General features: G+C 43.6%; 1 protein-coding gene across 1 annotated transcript in view; it reads right to left on the bottom strand.

Moving 5' to 3' along the window:
* The window catches only part of RSPH10B (radial spoke head 10 homolog B), a 33,457-nt gene extending 19,563 nt beyond the window's left edge, over window positions 1-13,894 (bottom strand). Inside the window, exons 1-10 of the mRNA XM_087878601.1 lie at window positions 13,718-13,894; window positions 11,989-12,289; window positions 10,780-10,855; window positions 9,935-10,003; window positions 8,319-8,492; window positions 6,820-6,905; window positions 5,517-5,637; window positions 4,220-4,396; window positions 3,227-3,368; window positions 332-453 (exon numbers count right to left, since the gene is read on the bottom strand). Of these exons, the coding sequence (XP_087734727.1) occupies window positions 332-453; window positions 3,227-3,368; window positions 4,220-4,396; window positions 5,517-5,637; window positions 6,820-6,905; window positions 8,319-8,492; window positions 9,935-10,003; window positions 10,780-10,855; window positions 11,989-12,230 (1,209 nt within the window). The 5' untranslated portion in view covers window positions 12,231-12,289; window positions 13,718-13,894. The remainder of the gene's footprint in view (window positions 1-331; window positions 454-3,226; window positions 3,369-4,219; window positions 4,397-5,516; window positions 5,638-6,819; window positions 6,906-8,318; window positions 8,493-9,934; window positions 10,004-10,779; window positions 10,856-11,988; window positions 12,290-13,717) is intronic.
* Window positions 13,895-15,616: the final 1,722 nt, after the last annotated feature.

Genomic DNA, 15,616 nt, shown 5'->3' with positions numbered 1-15,616 from the left:
AGAAAACCACCAAGAGAGCATCAAAGACCTCACCAGTTCAACCCTGAGCTACAAATATTCTCTTCTGTTGGTCCTGCAGTTGTATGATGTGTCTGCTGGTGTCCCTTTCCAGCACAGAAGAAGACAATTCCAGCACGACGTCAGCCTCCCACGTTGCTTTGGGAAAGCTTCTGGATTGTGCAAATCGTGGACACCACTTCCAAACACCCCAAAAGAGTTTGGCTTCTTCTTTTAGACCACTATCCCTCTTAACTTTTTTCTCTTCTCTTTGTGTCTAAATTTGTTTCCACCTTCGGGGCCACAGAGTTGTGTAGACCAGCTTTCCATATACCTGTTTCATTTCATCTTCCTTGTCTTTTTCCGGAAATAAAGCTAACAAGGTCGATAGATCTATTTCGATGTTTGGTCCTGACAAAGAGGAGGTCCTTGAATTGTCAACAACTTTGACGCTATCTAGGGCAGTGAAAAAGAGAAAACGTCAAATGCACCCAGTCAAAATACCAGTATTTTGAAACTAATTATATTTTAGGAGCTGAGAGGATTTCAAGAGTGTGGGGAAAAAACGGGGGGTAACAAAGCTCAGGTAAATATTGCATCTATTAAAATTTCCTAGTAACAGCTCTACGGAGTGGAGAGTTGGTCTCGGACAGAAAGCCACTTGAAGAGAATAGAACTGTGATGGTGAACCTATGGCATGCGTGCAAGAGGTGGCACACAGAGCCCTCTCTGTGGGCACGCATGCCATCACCAGTTGTTCATCTTGTTTCTGGCACGCACATGCGCACCGGCCAGCTGGTCTTCGCGGGTGTCGGAGCACTGGAAAACAGCCAAAAAAATGGCCAAAAAACAGGCCTGAAAAACAGCCTGAAAACAGCCTGAAAACACAGCCCAAAACGGCCAAAAAACAGGCCTAAGAAACAGCCTGAAAACAGCTTGAAAAAACAGCCAAAAACAGGCCTGAAAAACAGCCTGAAAACAGCCTGAAAAAACAGCCCAAAACGGCCAAAAAACAGGCCTGAGAAACAGCCTGAAAACAGCCTGAAAAAAACAGCCCAAAACGGCCAAAAAACAGGCCTGAAAAACAGCCTGAAAACAGCCTGAAAAAACAGCTCAAAACGGCCAAAAAACAGGCCTGAGAAACAGCCTGAAAACAGCCTGAAAAAAACAGCCCAAAACGGCCAAAAAACAGGCCTGAGAAACAGCCTGAAAACAGCCTGAAAAAACAGCTCAAAACGGCCAAAAAACAGGCCTGAAAAACAGCCTGAAAACAGCCTGAAAAAACAGCTCAAAACGGCCAAAAAACAGGCCTGAAAAACAGCCTGAAAACAGCCTGAAAAAACATTTCAAAACGGCCAAAAAACAGGCCTGAGAAACAGCCTGAAAACAGCCTGAAAAAACAGCCCAAAACGGCCAAAAACAGGCCTGAAAAACAGCCTGAAAACAGCCTGAAAAAACAGCCCAAAACGGCCAAAAACAGGCCTGAGAAACAGCCTGAAAACAGCCTGAAAAAAACAGCCCAAAACGGCCAAAAAACAGGCCTGAAAAACAGCCTGAAAAAACAGCCCAAAACGGCCAAAAAACAGGCCTGAAAAACAGCCTGAAAACAGCCTGAAAAAACAGCTCAAAACGGCCAAAAAACAGGCCTGAAAAGCAGCCTGAAAACAGCCTGAAAAAACAGCTCAAAACGGCCAAAAAACAGGCCTGAAAAACAGCCTGAAAAAAACAGCTCAAAATGGCCAAAAGACAGGCACGTGCGCACCGGTTAGCTGGTCTTCGGGTTTCCGGTGCTCCAGCATGCACAAAGACCAGCTGACTGGCGCTCATGTGCGTGCCGGAAACCCGAAAACCAGCTGGCTGGCGCAGACATGCGCACCAGCCAGCTGCTCTTCAGGTTTCCAACACTCTGGCGCATGCATGCACACGCATTCCGGTTTGGACACTCGGTGCCAAAAAGGTTTGACATCACTGGACTGGAAGCATTTGAAATGTGGATTTACAGACAGCTGTTACATATAAGTTGGGTTGACAAAATCACAAATGAGGAGGTGATAAGCCTCCTGGGAAAGCCAAGGGAAACCATCAAAACCATCAAAAAGCGAAAATTGGAATATTTCGGACCTGTGATGCGACACTCGGAAAAATGCGGCATCCTTCACTTAATCCTCCAGGGAAAGGTGTTAGTTATCACCTTTAAAGCGCTCCATGGCTTAGGACCTGGGTACCTACGAGACCGTCTTTTGCCACCTATAGCCTCCCACTGACCAGTTCGTTCTCACAGGGAGGGACTACTCAGGGTACCGTCAGTCAAATTATGTCGACTGGCGACTCCCAGTGGGAGGGCTTTCTCTGTGGGGGCTCCAACCCTTTGGAATTAACTGCCCCCGGAGATACGGAATATCCCTGATCTCTGTGCTTTCCGCCGTGCCCTCAAGACCCTGATGTTCCAACAGGCGGGGCTAAACATACAAACATGTGAATGATTTTTTAAATGTTATCTAATTCTGGGTTTTATTTAATTGACCAAACTAAGTAATAATTTTAATTAGCAATTTTATGATGTTTGTGTGTCTATATTTTTCTTGACTGTACACCGCCTTGAGTCCTACGGGAGAAAGGCGGTATAGAAATAGAATAAATAAATAAATAAATAAATAAATAAATAAATAAATAAATAAATAAATAAATAAATAAATAAATAAAGATAGATTGAGGGCAAACGAGGTCCAGGCAAAAGAAGAATGTCATGGCTTCAAAATCTGTTTTAATCTGTGTTTCGGCCAAAATATTTAATAATTTTAAGGGATTTTTTAAATATTTGTATTATCTGTATTTTATCTTGGCTGTTCACCGCCCTGAGTCCTTCGGGAGTAGGGCGGTATAGAAATTTGATTAATAAATAATAAATAAATAAATAAATAAAATCTAAGGGACCGGTTGGGACAAAACTCAACAGCACTTTTTCGTGCAGCTGTTGATAAAAATAGGATCGCCAACATGATCGCCAACGTCCGATGATGGATACGGCACAAGAAGAAGAAGAAGAAGTAACAACTCCCTCACCTTTCTTGATCTCAAAAAACTAAGCAGGGCATATGACCTGATTAATGTGTGGATGGGTCGCCGATGGCCGTGAAGTCAACAGAGGCCTGTTGAGGGGTTAATGGGGCATTTTAGACAAAGCTCATCAAGCTTAATCTTTTCTTCCACCTCCTTCAAAGCAGCTCACCTATGCCAGATAAACCCTTCAGGGAGAGGTTGCACACTTCTTCCATGTTAGTCATGTCGATTTGCAAGGATGGACACTCCGCTATGTGGTCGTAGTTAAATTCGCCTTCGTACACACGGCCGTTCTTGAAAACTAGCTTGCCCTGGGGAGGTGGGGGTGGGGGGGGGGAAGGAACAGTGTTCTGCTTTTAAAACCTGGTTAGCTACCCATAACAAGACCCACACAAGACCTCCCGGGCTGTTGGTTTACAACGTTAGAGGAAGAGATGGGACTGTTGGCTAGAAACGGGTGCTAAATCATGCCTGGGAAACATTTTAGAAGCTCAGCAGGGTTGGATCTGAGTAGTACATGGATGGGATGGTGCCTAAATTTCAGAGAGGTAGTTAAGAATAGGAAGCCAAAAAAAGATATGAGAAAAGATAGTGGGGAACCCCTTCCATGTGGTTGCGAATAGAATAGAATAGAATAGAATAGAATAGAATAGAATAGAATAGAATAGAATAGAATAGAATAGAATAGAATAGGAAGGGTCCTTGGAGGTCTTCTAGTCCAACCCCCTGCTTAGGCAAGAAACCCTACACCACTTCAGACAAATGGTTATCCAACATCTTCTTACAAACTTCCAGTGTTGGAGCATTCACAGTTTCTATAGGCAAGTTGTCCCACTGATTAATTGTTCTAACTGTCAGGAAATTTCTCCTTAGTTCTAGGTTGCTTCTCTCCTTGACCAGTTTCCACCCATTGCTTCTTGTCCTACCCTCAGGTGTTTTGGAGAATAGCTTGACTCCCTCTTCTTTGTGGCAACCCCTGAGATATTGGAAGACTGCTATCATGTCTCCCCTGGTCCTTCTCTTCATTAAACTAGATATACCCAGTTCCTGCACCCAGATTTTCACCCTCTTTTTGTGGGTAAAAAGGTCCGTCTTATACTCCGAAAAATACGGTACGTGTTTAGAAGAGCAAAATGGCTGCTCTGATGTTCTCACTCCTTACCGTGCCATGTTTTTTGTTCAGCACCCATTCTCCATCGTACATTGCACCGCTGGCAAAGAAAAATTTCCCATGTCCGTGCCGATCACCGTTGACGAAATCTCCAACGTATTCATTCCTTAGGGGATACTGTGACCCAGCGATCCTCTTCAGATACCAGGTATGGGTACCTTGCCCATGCTAGGGAAATCAACCAACAGAACATTCTCCAGAGCAGTGTTTTTCAATCTTAGTGACTTGAAGGGTGTGTGGACTTCAGCTCCCAGAATTCCTGCTGGCTGGGGAATCCTGGGAGACGAAGTCCACACATCTTGAAGGTACAGAGATTGAGAAATACTGCTTGTCCTAGAGGCCAGGGGGTCTCCAACCTTGGGAACTTTAAGACTTATGTCAGGTTCCAATTAATGTATCCATCACAAATTGAACTCCGAGGCATTCCGTTTTCTCAAAGAACAAATTTATTTAGATACATCATCTTGGCACAAACTGGTGGAAAGCCAGTACTAAAGGTTCCCGCGCTTTCCACCCCATTTAAAGTAAGAGTTTCTCATTTTCCCAAAACAATATGTCACACTGTCCAATTGAGCCCGTTGCTTGGCGACTTCTCTCCTCCTCCTTTGGCCAGCCAGCCATTTGAATGTATCTGACTCATCGGCCAACTATGTTGTTTTGGCTGAAGACTCCACCCACCTCTACTCTCCCCCTTCAGCTCCAAACTGTGTCCACCTGAATTCATGTGAGAATAACCCATGATTGAAACAACCCCACAGCCCAGTAAGATTCAGGCTTGACAACTTTTGGACTTCAACTCTCAAAATTCCGGGAGTTGAAGTCCACAAGTCTTAAAAGTTGCCAAGATTGGAGATCCGCTGAGCTATAGGTTCTTCTACAGAGAGAGATAGATGGACTTTTAACATATCTAACTAGGCCATTGTTTAGACAGTGTTTAGAATTCTATACAGTATCCAAACTTTGAGAAATAAGGTCTAGAGAGACCCTCAGGTCCATACAAGACTAAGCCCTAACCATCGATGATGATGGTGGTGATGAAGATGTTATTCATTTAGTCGTGTCTGACCCTTGGCGATTCTGTGGACCAGATCTCTTCACATCTTCCAATCTTGCACTACTTCTTTGAGTTGTTCTATGGTCTCCAGCCACCATGTTCTTTGACGGCCTTTTACTTCTAACTCTTCCCAACATAATTGCTTTCTCCAGTGAATTCCCCCACATGACATGGCCATAACTCTCTATAGTTGGAGGAATTGGGAAAAGAGAAAACTGTTCTGTTTGGTCTCACCTGTATACCATTAACCCACATTCCAGTGTATTCCTGGTTTGATGTAAGCCACCTCATTCGTCCTTCTCCATGGCGCAGGTCTCTCTCCCATTGTCCTTCATAGATATTTCCAGATTTGTAACTGTTTAAAGAGACCGAGAATAACAGCAACATTACAGTTCAATAAATGGAGAAGTATTATTTTAAGACAGACCAAGCCTTCCCTTATCAGGAACCTTCCAGATGGAGGTTCGGCTCCCAGGATCTCCATCTAAAATAGCCCTTTTAGTCAAACTATTTACTAAGTCTGCACTACTATTAATCTTCTCATCATTCCTATCAACCATCTTCTTCCACTAATGATTGTATGACTGTAACCTTGTTGCTGATATCCTTACGATTTATATTGACTGTTTCTTAATATGATTTGATTGCTTATTTGTTCCCTATGACTATCATTAGTGTTGTACCTTATGATTCTTGACAAATGTATCTTGTCTTTTATATACACTGAGAGCATATGCACCAAGACAAATTCCTTGTGTGTCCAATCACACTTAGCCAATAAAATTCTATTCTATTCTATTCTATTCTATTCTATTCTATTCTATTCTATTCTATTCTATTCTATTCTACGCTACGCTACGCTACGCTACTCTACTCTACTCTACTCTATTCTATTCTATTCTTGCTGAAAATTCTGGGACAGGAGGTCTAATGCCATATATCACAAGCTTTCCTCCCATTAAAAAAAAATTAAAATATGCAGGAGCATTTTTTTTCTTCAGGAACACCACTCAGTTTGAAGCCTTATCATCCCTTCTCTTCATCCTAAAACTCAGTTTCTGGGCCAAACAGTATTTCCTAATATCCCGCAGTTGCATTTTATTGTGATCCCTGTCCTACTGGCTCCTTAAAATGGATCATTCTTGTGATCCAGGGTGAACAATATCTCAGGAGCTGCCCCAAAGAAGAGGGAGTCAAGCTATTCTCCAAAGCACCTGAAGGCAGGACAAGAAGCAATGGGTGGAAACTAATCAAGGAGAGAAGCAACTTAGAACTAAGAAGAAAGTTCCTGACAGTGAGAACAATGAATCAGTGGAACTGCTTGCCTCCAGAAGCTGTGAATGCTCCAACACTGGAAGTTTTTAAGAAGAGGTGGGATAACCATTTGTCTGAAAAGCTGTCTGGTTTCGTGCTTGAGCAAGGGATTGGACTAGAAGATCTCCAAGGTCCCTCCCAGCTCTGTTATTCTGTTATGTAACTCCTCCGAAAGTGTCCATCAACTTCTAACTTCCCCACAGAGAAGAAAGGATCATCTTACCGTCTTACTCCCCATCCACTTTTTACATTGTTCACAAAGTCTCCTTCGTACCAAGAAGAACCTGCTTCGTTGTAGTAAATGGTGCCCTGAAAATCAATCGCACAAACACTTTAACACGCTTAAGAAGACTCGAGCATCTTCCATCAGGTGGTACCCAGGCAGAACGCACGTTACATTACTAAAACCAGGAGTGAAATCTACTTACCTTCCCAACCGGTTCGGAAGTGCACACGCGGACCCTCTGCGCGTGTGTGCAAACCCTTCTGTGCATCCGCAAACCCTTCTGTGCATGTGCAGAGGGTAAAAACAGGTTACTTCCTGGTTAAAACCAGGAAGTAACGATGACTGGATGGGTGGGCGGAGTCTCGCGCCGCCATCGCTACCGATTCCCCGACCACCGGCCGCCATCGCTACCGGTTCGGTTGAATTGGTCCGAACCGGGAGCATTTCACCCCTGACTAAACCACTTCGGATTATCCATCAGTCTGCCAAGAAGCCAATGCCAAGATTTCCCCCTTTGTGGCTGTGAGAAGGAAAGGCCAGGAAGAGTTTAGTTTAGTTTAGTTTAGTTTAGTTTAGTTTAGTTTAGTTTAGTTTAGTTTAGTTTAGTTTAGTTTAGTTTAGTTTAGTTTACTTTACTTTACTTTACTTTACTTTACTTTACTTTACTTTACTTTACTTTACTTTACTGTCATTGCACCCCGTACAACGAAATTAAATGCCATCTTCAATATACATTATAACTATGAAAATAAAATAAAAACACACATCCTTCACATTCTATATAATTGAATTGAAAACCCGATATTGCATTACTATTGCACTATACCGTAGAATTCAATATAGTTACTGCTCTGGGATAGAAGCTGTTTTTCAGCCTGTTTTTGTCCTTGTTTTTATTATCCTGTACCGTCTGCCAGATGGTAATAGTTCAAAAAAAAAAAAAAAAGGGTGCCCAGGATGAGATGGATCTTTAAGAATGTTTTGAACTTTTCTTAAAGAGGATTTTAAGTTGATACTGGATGTGCTGGATGCCATGATCTGTGCAAGGGAGAGCTTCCTGCCCAGAATACAATCATGGCAACTACAGGTAACTTCACACTTATAACCCACAATTGAGCTCAAAATTTCTGTTGCTAGGCGAGACAGTTCTGATGTAAATTTTGTCCCTTTCTTGCTGCAAGTTGTTAAGGAAATCACTGCAGTTGTTAAGTTAATGGCACAGTTGTGAAGTGACTCTGACTTTTCCTGACTTGGCTTGTCAGAAGGTCACAAAACGTCACATGACCCCAGGACATTGTAACCGTCATAACTATGAGTCAGTTGCCAAGCGTTTGAATTTTGATCACATGGCCACGGGGACGCTGCAACAGTCAGAAGTGTGAAAAAGGGTCATAAAGTCACTTTTCTCAGTGCCTTTGTAACTTTGAATGGTCACTAAATGAACTGTTGTAAATCAAGGACTCCCTGTATGCTTCCAGCGGCCACGTTTTCATTACCTTGCCGTGTCTCTTGCCTTCCACCCACTGGCCAATATACGAAACAGGATAGGTGCCACATTTGTACATGCCGAAACCGTGTCTGATCCCGTACTTCACTTCGCCTTCGTACATACTGCCGTCCGGCCACTTGTAAGTGCCATGATGCATTTGCACATTCTTGACGAAGTTTCCCTGCAAGAGAGGAAAATATAGGAGTAAGAAAAAGCTCACTCGCTTCCTTTCACCCAGAAAGGTAGGAACACTCGACAACGTTGAATGGGGGAGGGGGGGAGTGGTGTTCCTCCAAACTTGGCAATTTTAAGACTTGTGGACTTCAAGTCCCAGAATTCCCCAGCCAGCCATTTCATATGAGTGGTTGTTGTTGAATATGCAAGTAGGAGTGAGTCTTACATCAGCCTTCACTCATTGGTTCATTTTCCCGCTGGCGGGAAAATGAACAAGCATCAGTGGCTGACAGGCTGGACAGCTCCCGATAAAAGGAGCTGTAGCCTCGGGCAGTCCTGAGTTCGTAATTATTTTGTTGTTGTTCCCTCTTGCCTACAATAAACGGTTGTTTTACTCTACTACGATCGCCCTGCCTCTCTTTTCGTGTCCGGACTTAACAGTTGTCCAATCTCTTCTTAAAAACACCAGTGATGAAGGAGCACCCACAACTTCTGGAGGCCAGTCGTTCCACTGATTCATTGTTCTGTCAGGAAATTCTGCCTTAGTTCTAGATTGGTTCTCTCTTGAGTAGTTTTCAGGAATTGCAATGTCAGGGTTCCAAGTAATAGATCCACTGCAAGCAAAAACTCCGAGGCAAGTGGATTCCTCAAAGAATAGCTTTATTGGAAATATCACATTGGCACATATCTGGTGGAAACCGACTCTGAGAGGCCTCTTAGTTTTCACATAATTAAAAATGAAAGTTTTCCCCCTCAAACTAGTGGTGGTATTCAGCAGGTTCTATCCGGTTCGGGAGAACCGGTAGGGGCGATTGCAAGGTGCCCACGCCCACCTGTGCGGACGTCATGACGTCCTAATTTTCCATGTTTTTGAGGCTCTGTGCACGCGCGCGCATGCACATTTGCAAACCGGTAGGGAAGGTAAGTAAATACCACCCCTGCCTCAAACAATCAGTCACACGGCCCAATCATGGCAGCGTCCGCTGGTCTGGTGACATCACTCCTCCTTCCTCTGACCAGGTGTGAGAACGTCCTTGGTTCCCAAGAGAAAGTATTTTGTTTTGACCAAACAACCCCAGCTCTCTCTAACCGCCACCCCCCACCCCTCGGTTTCAGTGTGGCAACACTGAAGCATCCAAGATGTCTTCGGCCAGGATCAGCTTCAGGGTTGAGATGCTTCTTGTCCTGCCTTCATGCTTTGGAGAACCTAAATCCAGCACACGTGCTGGCAAGTAACTATCTTTCCGTTGTTCTGATTTGCAAGCAGTTGCAAACCAGACCGAGAGTGGATCAGTTCGAAGAGACAAAGAACATCAATGCTACCGTTCCGTAAACACAGGAGCGTTATTTTAAGACAGACCAGGCCTTCCCAACCAGATGGAGGTTTGGATACCTGCATCTCCATCTAAAAATAGCCCTTTTCCCTGAAAATTCTGGGACAGTGCTTACCTCGTACTGCACTCCGTCGCTCCACGTGTAAGTCCCTTGTCCATGCATGAGCCCTTCTGAAAACACGCCCTACAAAATGGCAAGAAGAAGCTGATGAGTGGATGGTATGATGATCCCGCTAAATCGCAGAACAGTAAGAAAAATCATATGTCCACATCTCTGCTAGAACTTCAATCAGCACTGGTTGTCTCACACCAGGGTTGAGTTCACGCCAGTGGTAGAATTCAATTTTTTTTTTACTACCTGTTCTGTGGGTGTGGCTTGGTGGGCGTGGTGTAGCTTGGTGGGCGTGGCTTGGTGGGCATGGCAGGGGAAGGATACTGCAAAATCCCCATTCCCAACCCACTCCAGGGGAAGGATACTGCAAAATCTCCATTCCCATCCCACTCCTGGGGTAAGGATACTGCAAAATCTCCATTCCCACCCCACTCCAGGGGAAGGATACTGCAAAATCCCCATTCCCTCCCACCTCCAGGGGAAGGATACTGCAAAATCTCCATTCCCACCCCACTCCAACCAAAGGATATGCAAAATCTCCATTCCCTCCCCACTCCTGGGGGAAGGATATTGCAAAATCTCCATTCCTACCCCAGTCCTGGGGCCAGCCAGAAGTGGTATTTGCCGGTTCTCCAAACTACTCAAAATTTCTGCTACTGGTTCTCCAGAACCTGTCAGAACCTGCTGGATTTCACCCCTGGTTCACGCCACCCTTTCAAGCCACGTACAGGAAATAAAAGAAACTAGTCTTTGAATCCACCCTACTCCTCAAGGAAATAATGAAAGGGCCACCTATCACATGGAAGGAAATTCTATATCCTTAAGATTTAACACACAGATATTGTCACCTTGTAGATGTTGCCTCCTTGAAAATAGGCAGTTCCTTCCCCTTCATACAACCCACGGACCTTTTCTCCTTCGTACCTATGGAGAACATAAATTCAAGATGAAAATTCAAGATGAAGATTCTGTGCAGTTCGGAGAACCCCCAAATCCCACTCCTGGCTGGCCCCGCTCAACCCGCCCCTCCCCTCCCAGGAGTTCCCACGTGGCCCGTTTTGGATGCAGGTAAGTGCAGGGCACGTGTGGAGGCTCAGGGAGGGTGAGAAACAGGCCTACCGGAAGTTCGGGAAGGCCGGAAATGGGCCTCCAACGGGCCTCCGGAGCCTGGGGAGGCCGTTTTCAGCCTCCCGGAGGCTCGAGGAAAATCTCCGGAGCCCGGGGAGGGCAAAAACGCCCCTCCCTGCCATGGTGCAGGAGGCCGACTAGGCCACACCCACCCAGCAACCGGACAGAGAACCCCTTGCTAAACTTTTTGAAGCCCACCCTGTTGTGGCTCCGTTGCCTGAGCCTGGGCTATCGACAGATGCAGACTCTGAGAGTGAGGGAGAGGAGTTGGCAAGGCCTCCTTCTCCAGGACCCTCCTCTCTGGCAATGCCTCCGGAGGACACCGAAGGCCAAACGATAGGCTCAGAGCCAAGCACATCCCCGCAGCCACAGGTGGACAGTGACGAGGAAGATAAGTGCTGGCTGGACCCTCGACAGAGGCGCAGGGAGAAGCGTGCACAGCAGAGGGGAAGGCATGCCAGAGATTAGCTGAGTCACTGGACCACACCCCACAGGGTATAAATGTGGGTGTGGTGGCCCGTTCAGTTTGTGATGAGCAAAAACTGGAAATACTCCATGATCTCTGCTTTACTGGACTTTGCCTGCTTTATCGGACTCCATTTGGATTAATCCTTGTATTGTTGACACTCTGCCTGTTTTATCAGAATGCTGGCAGTCTAATCTTTGTTTTGTGTGAGTAAAGTCTGAATTGGCAGCTAGCCACTGGGTTGCTGCCAGCTTTATCATCAAAGAGTTTTGTCGTGTGGCTTATTAACTCCGGGCCATCTGTGGGTGTGTGTGCGTGGTACGGGGACAGAACACACCCCTGCCACAAACTATCAAAAATCACGAGCAGGGATTCCGCCGGGCTCCAAAATTGGTCAAAAAAAACACCTTAGATTCCATTTCCCTGTGACCTCACCTCATTTTTAGCAAAACTCTGGTTTTACCTTTCAACAATCAGTTGTGTGAGGATGGGTTCTTCGTACTCAATGGGTTCAGGGACAGGGGGAGGCTCTTGATCCTTGTTGTTTTCTTTGGAAGTTGCCCGAGTAGCCAAGTGCTCATCCCCCTGGTCCGACAGAGGTGGGACATTCAGGCTGGAAATTGCTAACTCGATGGACGTGTCGTGGGCTGCAGCAGATCCGGATTTATCTCCTTTTTTACTGTCTTTCTTCTTATCTTTACCCATCGCTTCGACGTAAGGCAGAATTAGCCGTCCTGCCAAAGAGTGAAGCTCCTGTTTTTAATCTAGAGGTGGGGAAAAAAATAAATATTTCGTTAGGAGACTTACCTAGACTTCAGAAAGAGAAAAATGGTTGAATGAGATATACAAGTATTCCTCGACATACGACCGCAATGAAACCAGAATTTCTGTTGCCAACCAGAAGGTGGTTGTTAAGTGAATCGTGCCCGATTTTACGACCTTTTTGCCGTGGTTCTTCAAATCACTACAGTTGTTAAGTGAATCACATGGTCAATAAAATTTAAAACGAGTATGTTTATTACTTATTTTCTTCGTTGAGCAATTCAAGGCAATGATGATACTGAATTGTAATAAAAACTTACAGTCGTTGACCAGAAATCTATTGAAATAAATAAAAACTGATACATAATGAAAAAAAATTATAATATTTATAGGTGTTCAAAGAATTTACTGCTTTGTAGCATAGCTAAACATATATATAAAAAAGGCTTTGTAGAACTAGGAGATATTTATTTATAATTATTTATATTTAGAATTTATTTTATGTTGCTTTATTACAAAGAAAAGTCCTTTATTTCAGAAAACTGTCCTATGGATTTATTTATGTATTTATTTTCAAAAATTCACTCTTTTTTTTGCCCGTTTCCCTTTTATACTGTACAAATGGACCTGTTTAATGCACAGCCTAAGTGCAGAAATCCTTTTTAATACTTGCTTCTTATAACTCCAGTTTAAAGTTTATAACTTTAAAAAAAGCGCTTTTTAGATATTTTTAGCTATTAATGTTTAACTGCACATAGTTTTGCTCTTGAATTTTCCTTTGTAAAGCCAAGTTACATACATAAACAATGAAAATTCTTTACTCTGATGGATCCTTTTTATTTTTTTCCCCCACAAAAATATGGACATTGTACTCATAGCACAAGTTTTTTTTTAAAAAAAAAACCCAGACCACTTTCTAAAAACTGAGAGCTTTATCTCATTGTTATTATTTTTAACAGTCCTTGGATTGTAAGGCTTTTTGGGGGGAAAAATGTTTCTATTCTAGAAAACATTTGAAAACTCCAAATGTAATTGCAAAAGAACCGCTCAAAACTGTAACTCTTTAATCAAATTTTAAGGCCTTTTAAGGCCTTTTGATTAAAATTTAATCAAATTTTAAGGCCTTTTAAGGCCTTTTGATTAAAATTTAATCAAATTTTAAGGCCTTTTAAGAGCCGGAACAGATCCAGATTTGAGCAGATCTGATTCAATAACGAAAATAAGAATAATAACTACTAGCCCCAAATCCTTGCAAGGACCAGCAGCTTGGGAGGAATATTCCAAAATTTGCAATAACCCTATTAGCAATCACAGGAACAGGATGGGGATTAGGGGAATTGTAGTCCTTCAGCTATCAGGGACCGGGCAGCAAATGCAAACTTGAAAGCCACGAAGAAAACCAAGGGGAAAAAAAATATATTAAAATCCACCTCTTTGGAAATCCCTCCTATTTTGCAACCCTTCGCAAAAGCTGCCTGAAGTTTTCCTTGCGATGCCCGTTGCTAAGAGGCCTGAGCCGTGGCCATGGCAACCACGGGTAGGGCTTGGGCGGTAGCCATAGCAACCACGGGGCTGGGCGGGGCGATAGAGAGAGAAGCTTCCTGGTTGTTCCCAGAGAAGTGGGCGGGGCTTTGGCCAACTCTTCTTCCTGGTTCCCCTTTCTGCATAATGCAGTATAAAACTTTACAGAATCATAGAAACACAGAGCTTCAAGGTAATGTTATAAAGAAGATACAAGGTGCTAGATAAATTCCAAGTCACGCAGATTTTAGAAATGGCCCAACAACTCCTTTATTTATTATTATTATTTATTGGTTAATCTTTAGTGAGATTCACAGCCTTTGAGGCTGGTTAATAGCTCAGCAGCTCGAGTCCTAACCAAGGACCTAGGAACTGTTAAGGTATCGTCGGAGGATGTCAGCTGTTCCGAGTAAGGTGGTTTTTTGTAGAGTCAAAATGTTCAAGTCCGGCAAATTTAGAATTTCTAAATAGCGGGGTAGCCCTTTGGGTATTGCTCCGAGGGCTCCAATTACAATCGGGACAACACACGATTTCTTTTTCCACAGTCGCTCAACTTCAATTTGTAAGTCCCGGTACTTTGATTTTTTCTTGCTGCTTATCTTCAATTCGTGCATCACCAGGTATTGCAATGTCAATGAACCATACTTTTTTCTTTTCAACTATTGTTATGTCAGGTGTGTTGTGGACCAAGTGCCTGTCAGTCTGAATCCTAAAGTCCCACAAGATCTTGGGTTTCTCATTCTCTAAAACTTTCTCAACCTGATGCTCCCAGTGGTTTTTGCTGTACTCAAATCCAAACTTCTGGCACAATTTCCAGTGAATGATTTTAGCAACACGGTCATGGCGTTGTAGGTAGTCAGTTTGTGAAATTTTGCTGCACCCACTGATCAGGTGGTCAACTGTCTCTTCTTTCTCATTGCAGAGGCGGCATTTGCTGTTGGTGGTAACATGTTGAATTTTTGCCTTCATACAGTTTGTGGCTAGGGCTTGTTCTTGAGCTGCCAAAATAAAGCTTTGTTTCTTTTTTCAGTATTCCTGATCTTAACCAGTTGTTGTTGTTGTTATTATTATTATTATTATTATTATTATTATTTATTGAATTTGTATACCGCCCTACTCCCGAAGGACTCAGGGCGGTGAACAGCCATAGGAATAAAACATATAAATACAAAATTTAAAATAGATTAAAATGAATTAAATAATTTGGCTGAACAAATTTAAAACCCCAATAATTTAAAACCAGATTTAAAATTCCATTTAAAAAGGGGAAAGACTTAGGTCAGGCCGGCTTGATGAAATAGGAAGGTCTTAAGCGCACGACGGAAGGTACGCAGATCTGGGATCCTCCGTATCTCCGGGGGGAGCTCGTTCCAGATAGTAGGTGCCCCCACAGAGAAGGCTCTCCCCCTGGGGGCCGCCAGTCAACATTGTTTGGCCGACGGCACCCGGAGGAGCCCCTTTCTATGGGAGCGTACTGGTCGGTGGGAGGCTAAACTGATGCCGTTTTTAGAAGGGAAGTTATTGCTTTTCTATTATCCAGGAGCAAGAAAGTCATTTAGATACAGTAGATTAGAAAGGAATTTAAAGGGGAATGTTATGCTCAAAACAATGAAGATTAAAAGTGCCAATTGGAACATGAATTATGCCGCTGTCACTGTTAAATGGAGGGCGAGTTTCAGAAAAAAATATTTTGCAGAAAGTCTGGGAATATCAAACCACTGATCCGCAGATTACAGAAGTATTTCTCAACCTTGACCTTTAAGATGCATGGACTTCAATCCCCAGAATTCCTCTTTGCTGGCTGGAGA

This window comes from Pantherophis guttatus, chromosome 14 (assembly GCF_059756535.1).
Source record: "Pantherophis guttatus breed Tessera chromosome 14, ASM5975653v1, whole genome shotgun sequence".
Lineage (NCBI taxonomy): Eukaryota > Metazoa > Chordata > Lepidosauria > Squamata > Colubridae > Pantherophis > Pantherophis guttatus.
This window is presented reverse-complemented; position numbering and strand designations above follow the sequence as displayed.